The sequence below is a fragment of the Cololabis saira genome, chromosome 18 (assembly GCF_033807715.1).
Source record: "Cololabis saira isolate AMF1-May2022 chromosome 18, fColSai1.1, whole genome shotgun sequence".
Classification (NCBI taxonomy): domain Eukaryota; kingdom Metazoa; phylum Chordata; class Actinopteri; order Beloniformes; family Belonidae; genus Cololabis; species Cololabis saira.
Window position 1 is genome coordinate 23,755,346 of NC_084604.1, and position 12,023 is coordinate 23,767,368.

Genomic DNA, 12,023 nt, shown 5'->3' on the forward strand with positions numbered 1-12,023 from the left:
TTGACTATGATTTTTCGACCATTTTACAATATACTGTAATTTATTGACTATGAAGTAATACTGGAAGTTAGGTAACTCCAAACCTCCACATTCTTTGGATTTTTGCAATGTCTTCAAACTAATACGTGGTGTTTTATTTTTCCACAGAAATTTTGATACATATGAATCCAATGACTTAAACCAAGAAGGAGGGGGTTTGAATGGTATCATTGAGAAAAAATAATTTACTTTTGGTAAAACCATCATTTTAATAGTGACTATTCTTCCCATGAGTGAAATGGGAAGATGGTTCCATCCGAAAAGATCATCTTCTATTTTCTTTAAAAGCTGAACATAATTTTATTTTATTAACTCTGATAGCCTAGGGGAGATATTTATGCCTAAATATCTAATGTTCCCTGATTGTAATTTAGTATTGGCTATATTTCTAAAATTGCAGTTAACACGCAAAACTGTGGATGTAGACCAATTAATAGAATAGTCAGACAGAGATGAAAATTCCTCTAGTGCAATTGTCTGTGATAGTGAGGTTTGTGAATTCTGGAGGAAGAGTAGTACGTCATCCGCATAAAGACTTATTTTGTGCTCTAATGTTTTGCATTGTATACCTTTTAATATTTTGGTTTTGTCTAATAGCTGCAGCTAAAGGTTCAATAAATATTGCAAATAGAGAGGGAGAAAGAGGGCAACCCTGTCTAGTGCCTCTTTGCAAGTTAAAACTTGTAGAGATTTGATCATTTGTCCTTACACGTGCCTTGGGAGAGCTATATAATATCTTTATCCAGTTATGTAAAGTTGCCAATAGAAATTTTCAATTTACCCGATCGAATGCTTTTTCTGCGTCTAAAGATATAATAGTAGTTTCCTGTTTATTGTTTATCGAATAATCTATAATATTAAGTAATCTACGAGTGTTACTAGAAGAATGTCTACCTTTTAATGAAACCTGTTTGATCCGGATATATAATAGAAGGGGTGACTCTTTTCAGACGTTTGGTAAGAGCCTTGCTGATTATTTTAAGATCTACATTTATCAATGATATTGGGCTGTAGCTCGATGGGAGCAAAGGATCCTTATCCGGTTTTAATAAAAGACTAATATTAGCAGAATTCATATTCAAGGGTAAGCTTTTATTCTCCCAAACATTTAGGATCATTTTATAAAATGTTGGTGCTAATATGCTCCAGAATTCCTTATAGAATTCGGCTGGAAAGCCATCTGGGCCCGGAGCTTTATTATTAGGCATATGTTGGAGAGTTTCATGAAGTTCTCCTATTGAGAGCGGTGAATCTAAATTCGTAACCTGCTTCTGATGTAACTTCGGCAGATTAATTTCTCCAAGAAACTGATCGATGGATTGGTCAGATGGTTCAATTTGTGATGAATATACAGTAGTTTGTAGTAAAAGTCTCTAAAAACTCAGTTTATTAAACAGGGATCATGTGTAACTTCCCCTGATTGGTCCTTGATAGATGTTATGGTTGTTTGTTCTGTTTACTTTTAATTGATTGGCTAAATATTTCCCCGATCTGTTAGCGTATGCAAAGTTTTCCAGGCGAAGCCTTTGTACTAGAAACTGCATTTTTGCATCAATTATTTTATTTAATTCGATTTTACAGTAGTTTTCCTTATTCTATTCAGGATATGTTCGCCTGCAGAGGTCCGGAAGGCCTCCTCTAGCGTTTTAATTTCGCATTCTAATTCTTTTGTTTTTAAGTTATCTTTCCTTTTCTTATTTGAGGAAAAGGAAATTATTTTACCTCGCATTACTGCTTCTCCTGCTTCCCATAGAACACTTGCTGATATTTCCGGCTGATCGTTATTTTGCAAAAATATGTCCCATTCTTTCTTAAAAAAAATTAATAAAGTCGGGATCTTTAAGCAATGATGTATTAAATCTCCAATTTTTGGAGGATTATACGCTCCCCCTCTTCCCCAGAGTGAAAGAAACTGTTGCATGATCGCTAATAATAATTGGGTGGATTTGGGATTCTGATATATCTCTCATCAGAGAGCTACTGACTAAAAAATAATCTAACCTAGAATATGAGTGATGAACAGCTGAAAAAAAAGTGTAGTCCCTGAGAGTTGGGTGGAGAGATAATCATGTATTTTTTAAATGAATTATGGGTCAAGAAAGGGTGGATTTGGACATTTATTGAAGCGTTCAACCTGACATGTCAGCAAAATCGGGAGAACTTGACCTGGCTGCGACAAAACAAAGTTTTTTGGTTCAGGCAAAAAACCAAAACAACAACACTTTGGTTTTTACATTATACCGGTAGGTCTTTCAGAGGATTCTGTTGTTGGTTGTGGATCAGCACTACGGGTTTCCAGTGAAAGCCAGCCAGAGAACATCTGCCACCCTGTAACTGCCTCACTATAACACAAACCTTTGTCAAAATGCTACCCAGGAGAGGGGTTCACACTACAGCCACACTTTTTCCCTTTTTGTTTTGTTACATCTTAATTGGTTGAACAGTAAAAACGTACTAATCGATTTCACCAACCATTGGGGTAGACTGGGGGGAAAAAAGTGGGGGGGGGGGGCATTATTTAATTCCTAGACTATCCACTTTGAAGCCATAGCGTGTAGCTATATATTTGGAGATGCAGGATACATATAATAAATTGAGTCACTAAACATATTGTCAATATTAGAAACAACTACTTAGGTGAGCCCTTGAGTTAAACATTTTTTTAACCCATAAGAACTCAGTAAATCAGGGGTCCATGACGTAGACCAAGTGGACTATATGTTTAAGGAACTTTCCAGGACATTCGAAGATGGTGTGACACCATGCAACCTTATGGGTTAGTACTTAGAAGTACAAAAAAAGTAACTGAGCCCAATATACTGAGCTTTTTAGGCCCTTTGAGCTTTTTGGGCCCTTTAACAAGTGGTTTTAGGAAAAATTGTCAAAGAGGGCAGCAAAAAGTCAGAGTTGTTCTTTAAGTCTCTAAACTCCCCCGATACCAGTCTGCTGGCATCTTTAAAATATTACTGTTTATCATCCCATATTGCTTTGTTAATAGCTTCCACCATTCATCAGAAAGAGGTAAAGGATGGCTGCCCCCTTCCACCTCTAGCATACCCACTAACAGAGAGATATATTGAGTACCTTTTTCAAGTATCAAAAGAAACGTATCAGTAATCGGATCTTTAAAATCAAATTCTGTCCAGAGTAATTATTGTTAACTTGAAAGTGTCTTTGATGCCGTATGCAGGTTGAGTCTGCTGCAAAACACTGCTTGCTCCAGATGGGTAATATTCTCCCCAAGAGATGGCGGTGATGCTTGAAAAGATGATTCACTTATTAAATTTAAAGGCGAGACTTTTATACATTTCCTCTGGCATTCTTTCTGATGGACACGGTTGCTTTCATTTAATGTGCCTTGTGTAATAAAACCCTCCCATCTGCCTGCCTGTGTAAATTCGAAGGAATTTCCACTGATTTGTAAACTATCTGACACGAGTCTGCCTTCACTAGAAACTGAATTTCATTATTTAAAAAAAAAAAAAAAAAAAAAACGTGAATACCATATGTAGCTCATGCAAGCTATTGGTTGCTGAAATGTAGAGAACTTTTCCAAAACAAGCCTCAAAGGTGACAAAGATACATACTAGATCAAAGATACTTAAATGGTAATCACAAGTTGTGATTTCCTGTGAATTTTAGGAAAATAGTCTGATTAATCGTTATAACAGAATGGAACGTGATCACTTTCACTTAGAGGGAACACTACAGTGTCAGTTCTGAGTTGCTTTTGTGCAATAGTGTATAATTTAAATTAAATAAAAGTAGAACAAAACCTTTCACCTGATTTAGAAACTGTAGTCGAACAAAGATATTTTCATGTATATTTTCTCATATTTCACAGTTCTACATTCTCAAATGTATGACTATCTGATATTTCTTTATTGAAGTTAGAGGTTTAGATAAAGCTAATGTTGTCTTTCTGAGCTCCAAGATTGTTTTCTGAATCCATCCATCCATCCATCCATTTTCTATACCCGTTTTATCCTTTGCAGGGTCACGGAGGTCTGCTGGAGCTGATCCCAGCTCATTACAGGTGGTAGGCAGGGGTAGTTTCTGAATCATTCAGTGAATTGAGAAAATAATCCAAGAAGTAATGTCAATAATCAAAAGTTGCAGCCTGATGTGTTAAGCTCCGCCAAGCAGAATCATAATAGTGAAATCATTTTTTATTGCATTTACTACATTATACTCTCATAATATTAAGTTACGTTATAAGAGTCAAACATATGAAAGAGCATTTATTTAATTTTATTTCAGTATATATTTACTGTATTTTCACGACCCTACGGCGCGGCGTATGAAAAGGCGCATGCTCAGTTATGTGTGTCATGAGACCGGGAGAACTGCTCATCACTGCGACGGGCATGAGCCGGGCGTGCAGGGCGTGCTCTCTGGCCACACTGAGCTGTTCTCCTGGTCTCAGCGCGATCGGGCTGCGGATGAAGCCCGACGGGCTGAGTCCTGACGACAGTTCCACTTTCTTCGCTGTCAAAGTCACTTTCCGTGCCGTGCCCTTCGGAAATTATACCGGCTTTTGCGAAAGCTCGAACAACAGTGCCAGCAGACACGTTAGCCCACGCATCTACGATCCATCCGCAAACTGTGGCGTAACTTGCCCGGCGCTGCCTTCCACTCTTTGTGAAACTGTGGTCTCTATCGGTCATCCATCGCTCCCACGCCGCTCGCAAGCAGTTTCTGTCCATTAGCGCTGCAGCCAAGCACAACAGTAAACGACGCAGCCCGTCGCCGGGCAGGCCGACCTCCCCGCCCACGTGTCGGCTGCCGCTTGGGCGGCGGTTTCGACCGGAACGCACGGTGTTTCTCAAAGGGTTTCCGCGAGGGAGCCGCGGTGAGAGCCCCCGACAACACACATTCGGCGCACTGCGCTATTGGGCGTGCCGCACATTTTGAAAAATATAAGGCGTTTATATGTGCCTTATGGTCGTGAATATACGGTATATAGCAGAAAGAGTTAAAGCAGCACAAAGGATTTATTTTTTTTAGCAACAGTTGACACACCAAGCGTTGCTAGTTCTGTCCTTGCATCTATCATCATTGTTGAGGTTGATGAAGAAACTAATTTTCCACCCACGTTTAACCGGTACATTGAGCGGTAAATGTAAGACCAAAGTCACCGTTGTTGTTTGAGATAAATACAAATAATGCTTCTTTCCTTGCTGTGGCCATAAACTGTGATGGTGAACCACCTTTTTATTACAAAGTCTTAAGCAGCTCTCTGGAGATTGTTTCTCTCAGCACTTACGTAACAACGCCAACACAAACAGATATAATGGATTTCACATTCCAGGCGGAAATGAATTGCTCAGTGGGAATCACTGTTGACATTAATACCCCCAGGTGCTTGTTTTTTAGATTATGTCCTTCTGTTTTGGTTATTTATTTATTTATTTTTTATATTTTTGTTTTTGGTTGAATGCATGTATGCATGCACAATTCCTGAAATACGCTGCAGGGACATTAATCTGTGTTCAGTAACATTGTTAGGGACAAATGGTGAAAGCTTCCATTACGAACCTTTTTGAATGTGAAGGTGAAGTCGCTGAGATTTTAAGGTCAGTGTGGGTAAGTAGGATAAACTAACAAAATAAAAATGTAAATCCATGTGTCTGTGCAGATTATCAGTCTCCAAGTAAAACCTTAAGGAAAGGATTCCTCAACTCCAAATGACTAATTGAAACTTGAGGGGCTTGAAGATGCCTCTTGGAGGAGAAGAGTGAGCTCCAAGAAAACAAAAAAGAAGCCAGACTGATTTTTGAAAAAGTCCTTAGTAGCAGTGGGAAAATAATCTTGTTTTGCTTTTGAGCTGTTTTGGGTCCCAGCGTGACACAAAGCTGCTTGATAATATTCTAACTTGGGCTGTAATGTGAATATTTTACATCAGTTTTTTTTTTTTTTTTTTTTTCCAGTTTGTGCGCTGGCTATTGTCTTTGCAAGGTGCTCTCATGTTACTATAACGGGCCTTCTCTCTCCCCCGCAGACCAATCTGTGGAAGCTAGCTAATGTGATGAATTATGAAATTAGTCTTTTTAATTGGTATTGTTTGATTTGATGAGTACCATGTGATTTAATTGCCCTGCTCATTTTCCAATTTAGCGCACACATCACTGCCTATTGGGACTGTCACAGCGAACAATACACTGATAGATTATTTCATCTCTGTTGAGAGGTTTGTCGATTTCAAAGCTTCACTCCATGGGTGAGGGAGGAATTTTCTGAATAAAAGTTTGATACCTTTGAGGAATTACACATTTGTTTTTCCTTTAGGGTTTGCTCTAAGTTTAAGTTTTAAAGTTTGTCAGCAAAAAGTGAAAAAATGTATAGTTTTTCTCTGGAATCTCTTTTGAGGTCTTTTGTTTATATAATTTATCCATGATACTAATAGTAGTACTTGCTTTTGAGTCTTAATAGCCTTGACAGGAACATTGTCTTCAAATTAGCTATGGGTAGAAACCCAGATAGCAAACACATTAATCGGAGGAACCTTTGGCAATCACAGCTACGGCAGTTAGAGCACTGAGTGCTATGTGGGCTGGCAAGTTTTTTGTTAGTGAGTTATGTTGAGTTCTTGGGGACCGGATGTGGCCTAAAGGCCCGGAGAAAATGAAGAATTGGACTATATTTAGGCAGTGGTGGACAGTAACGGAGTAAATTTACTTGAGTACTGTACTTAAGTACATATCCAGAGGATTTGTACTTTACTTGAGTATTAGATTTCTTTGGTACTTATTACTCTTACTTGAATACATTTCCAAAACAAATATTTGTAGTTTTACTCGAGTAAATTTCTAGGAAGGCTGAAAAGTACTCGTTACTTTCAGGTCTGCTCTTTTCTTCTTCCCTAAAATCCTATTGGACACAAGCTGTTTTTGTCAAAGGAGGAGACCTATCACAGTGCACGCTCTCCACTGGGATGTACGTAAAGCGGAAATACGTCAAGCCTCCTCAAAACGATACCGCCAAAGTAGCCTGCGTTTGTCAAGACAGAGCCGCAACAAGTCAAGACAGAGCCGCAGAGTAATATTTTGACTGAACTACTTTTACTTGTAACGGAGTAAATTTTGACCAGTAGTATTTGTACTCTTACTCAAGTACTGGGGTCGAGTACTCTGTCCACCTCTGTATTAAGGCAGTCTCACTTACCTTGAGTCAGCACTGCTAGTCTTTGGCCCAAAAACTTCTTGCTATATGTGACTCCTTAAATCATTTTTTTGGTTGCTTCCTTAAATTAGCTTCATTTATGCATCATTCCTGCTGAACATTTTTATTCTAAAAAATCAGCTTTTAAATTTATGTTTACATTCAAAGTGGGTTCACCCTATATTTATGGATGTTTACTTAATAGTGTGATTTGCTTTACTTCCAGGGTGCGAAGCGCACTAATATCTTATAATGAATTGTAAAATGTTATATTGCATTCAGGACAACTGCATGATGGCATTCATGCCACTTGGTGCTACATATCAATGAATCATTTGTGGTGACAAAAAAATGACTGACAAATTGTCCTTCCTGTGACATGCTACTTGGTAAGTTTACTTCTGCCTTATGGAACTGAGGAGACAGTGCTGCCCCTCAATCCCTCCAAAAGCCAGGCAAAGCCATTTGGGAGAGAAGCAAATACGTCTTCTCCACCAGCAACATCCTTCCGTGTTTTTCTTTGCTCTTCTTTGTATAAGGGATTTCGTAATATAAAGTTTGACATATGTACAGTCTATTATAATATAGACATTTCTAATATAACTAATACAGCTACCGTTGTTGACTGTCATCGGCAGTGGACAGGTGACTTGTCCAGGCTGTCCCTTGCCTTCCCTAAAGATAGCCTGGATGGGCTTCAGCAGAAACCATGGATGGATGGATGGATGGATGGATGGATGGATGGATGGATGGATGGATGGATGGATGGATGGATGTTGACCATCTTGCTTTTAATCTGCTTCTCAGCATAAAACACTGATTAGTTCAGAGCTACAAACCCATATCACAGAATAAAGATGCCATTTACAGTAATTATCCAAGTGCTGGAATAACAACAATATGTCTGGAAGAAAACATAGATGTCTTGATTTAGCAAAACAAAACTATGTTGAGTTGTAGAATCAAGCAACAGACTGTTCACAATTTCATCTAAAACAAATAAACAATAGGTAAATTGAACCAAGCAAATCGCTGGTAGACAAGCTGCCATTCCCTCATATTTTTTATTACATTTTTTTAAACTCCACACGGCCCATGTGGCTGACTCTGAGCTACATTTATGATTAAGAACACACTGAAGGCCAAATTGATACACTCCCAAATAAATTGCAGTGGTCATCGCAGAAGATTGACGTAACCTGACATTTGCTCACGTCAGCATCGGCAGCAGAGCAATCATTAATTTCTGAGGAGCGATTTGAGACCATGCCTCAAATCGAGGCCATGCCTCAAATCGCTGCACCTGGGATGCAAGGTGACCGGGAATGGTGGCAACTTAACGATGAGGGCATCTTAAGAAAGGATGTACAAGATGCCAAACTGCATAAGGTAGAAAGAATGCATAACCAGCAACAAAAAAAAACAAACAAGTCAATTCTTTACAAATGTTACTGATGCTGTTGGTAACGGGTGCAGAAGAGCTGGTGAGAAGCTGGCTTTCTGGTATTTACATACTGCCAAATGTTGGCCGGGTATAATTATCAGCTATCAAAAGGGCATCAATTAACAACTGTGCCCTTTACCGCCTGACTTTGGTTGCGATGTGTTTGCGATTTCAGTGCTTTCATGTCAGTAGATAAATCCTTATGATCTACACAAACAACAGAAGCAGAAAAGTTCAGATCAGAGCAGAAATAAGGACAAACAGGGCAGCTTCTCTCCAGCTCTTATGCCCGTCTTCCTTATCACACTTTTAATCTGCGAGAATATCTCTATTAAAGATCTGTATCTTTTTTCTTTTTTTTGCCCCCTTATCCGTCCCCTTGTCTCGGTTTTAAAACCTCAACTTAAGGTCATCTCTTCAATTTCTCTTCTTCCTCTCAGTATAATATTGCTTGCCTTTTCCAATAAACTAACCGTACCACAGATATTTGAGTTGCTATTAATTTTGATGGTTTTACCGTCGATCATATAAAATAGCTGAACCGTGGCTTTAAATGACAGTTGGTGAAACCACTTGCTCTAGATCTGCTGCATTTTAATTATATGGGATATTAAAGATGGGTTTCTTTCCTGCAGCTATTTTGTATCTTTCATGAAACAGAATTTTGTACTTGTATATATTCATGCCAATAAAACCTTCCCGCAGGCATTCTTTTCACCTCTCTCCATATTCACGAAATGAGGCAAAAAAAAATCTCACCAAATAGATGCACATGTGCGTGACTTTAAAGCTCTTACACCAGGGCCCTGGTATCTCTTTTAAACCATCTGTCCATGAGGACAAAGTCACTTACAGGAACAGCGTATGCACCGTATGGGTATGCTAATGCAACAGACGTATAGCGCAAGGGACACGTGGCCTGTGATGTTGTTGCTCTGCTAAACCGCTGTCCTCCCCCCTCTGACTTTCATTTCTTAGGCTATCCACTCAGTTGCCTGGCATCACGAGGGCAAGCAGTTCATTTGCAGTCACTCAGATGGAACCCTGACCATATGGAACGTGAGGGGCCAGGGCAAGCCCATACAGACAATCACACCGCACGGTAAGAAGGTGAACACACGCACACACTGTATACAAAACCTCTATGGAAGCAACGTAGTTTTTAGTTGTTATCAGACAGTGTTCATGCAGGACTTCTATGTGGAGAATCAGAATCTTTTGGAAAAATATAATATATAATGCAACCAGATTTGTGATGGATGATTATTTAAATCCAATTTAATCGATAATAAAAGTAAAGGTTGTGAAAATGAGGTGATTTGTTTTTATTTATATATCGAATGAAAGGGTACACACTCCCCTGAAAAAAAAATCTCAGGTGCTTTTCATACCTGGTTTTAAAACCCATCCTGAGTGGTCCAATCACGAGTATATAACTAAAGATTGAGTCCCATGGGACGTGGAACGCGGGCCAGCTGCAGTGAATCGCAACCATTGTAGTCAATAAAAGTGTTTTCTAGGGATGGAAATTCTTCTTCAGAACCAGTTCCCAGTGTTTCAGTTCCTTGGAATTGTTTGCAAATTTTGCAAACGATTCCTTTTTTGAATTCCAGTGGGCACGACTGACATCATCACGCACGTTTCGTAGCTTACGCATGTTGCATGGCTATTGCTATAATGAGAATGAGAATAATAATATGTGGTGCACACGTCCTCTGTGTGTTTGTGAAGGTGCCATGCACGTGCAACATGATCAGAAGGTTGTTAAAAATCACACTTCTTGCTCGATTTACGGAAGGAGGAAATGTCCCCTACATGCACTGGAATTTTTACAACTTTCTGGCCAAGACCGGAAAAAGGGGGACATTTTTCCCTCGAAGGAAAGCCAGTATGAAAGTACCTTGAGAATGGCCACATAGTGTATATAACAATGGACGAAGCTTTCAGTCACATGACCCATTGGTTTCTCAGAAAGCCGACAGGACCATGCCCACAGGATGTCAATCAAACTTAGCTTTGCTCCCAGCAGCCGAAATATCTGCAGAGCTGCATTCAGACGTTTATGGCAGGATATACCTTTTAACATGTTGACTCGTCAGTGAAATCAAAAATGACCGTCGCATTTAGCCAAACCTGGGTTTGTACAAACGGCTGGTTACTTTGCGTGCAGTAACATAACAATTACGGAGGAGGAAGTGATAACGGCGAGCCATTGGCTGAGCCGACTGCCAATCAATCACATGAGAAATAAATGGATTGCTTGCTATAAACTCTCCTGGCGTGGTACAAAATAATTCACCGCACTCAGAGTTCTCATGGGTGTGAAATCAATCGATTGAGACCAAAATGTTTTTTTGAACCAGGCTGTAAATATGTCAGACCAAGCCACCCTTCAAGAGTCTTCCTACAAATGAATGCTTTTTTGTTTTTCCATTTCAGTTGGAGGATTATTGCCCATTCAATTACATCCCTGCTCTGTTTTTCTTTACCGAAAATTTCCACACATAGTTTAGTTCTGAGGCTCTGCTTATTTCATCTGAGAGTGAGTCTGCTCTTTTAAAGATGTGTTTTAATCCATACTCTGTCCTTCCCACACACACACACACACACACACACACACACACACACACACACACACACACACACACACAAACACACACACACACACACACACACACACACACACACACACACACCTACCCTTCTTGCAGTACTTAAGCAGTTCAAAGATGAAGAACCTGCAGAAATAGACAAGTTTCGCGAGGGCGGCATCAGGACAATAAGAGGAGGACAGTCAGAAAAGAAACAAGCAAATGTATATTTTTTAAATGAATTTAAAAAAAACAAAAAAACTTCCACCCAATTTCACAAGCTGTTTTCGTGTGCAGAGCCTGGCAGGATTTGACCAGACAAGCTTTTTTAATTAGTTGTTTCCCAGACTGTTGCATACATAATTAGTTTTGTACTTAATGGGCAATTATGCAAATTCCTTCGACAGATTTAAGTAAAGCTTTTAGGTCCTCTTTTAATTGTCTTTTTCGATATCCATTATTGAGATGTATTTATAAAAGTGTTGCGCCTAGTGTGGGGCTCTTTGCCACTTCATAAGTAGTTGGAACATATTCAACCTGTTATCATCATGCAAAATTAGACAAATGTGCAATTTTCCTTCACAAACATGTGCCCTGAAATTTCAATGAGTTATTTCTGTAAATCATCCACAATCTTCATGCCTTTTTTGCACATGATTCTGCTTGTATTTGTCTTTCCCCTCCCTGGTATTTCCTGGCTAATGTTCAGATCAGAATTGTAAGTGTTGCTTCTGAACGGGGGAAAGAAATTGATGCCAGGAGATAAAGATGACGGAAGGAGTCAAGTG

The 12,023-nt window shown here is 39.2% G+C and overlaps 1 protein-coding gene across 2 annotated transcripts in view; it reads left to right on the forward strand.

Annotated features, from left to right (window-relative positions):
• The window catches only part of stxbp5a (syntaxin binding protein 5a (tomosyn)), a 137,702-nt gene that overhangs the window by 91,676 nt on the left and 34,003 nt on the right, over positions 1-12,023 (forward strand). For both annotated transcript variants that reach the window (XM_061746598.1, XM_061746599.1), the window contains exon 8: positions 9,623-9,746. In XM_061746598.1, coding sequence (XP_061602582.1) covers positions 9,623-9,746 — 124 coding nt within the window. The remainder of the gene's footprint in view (positions 1-9,622; positions 9,747-12,023) is intronic.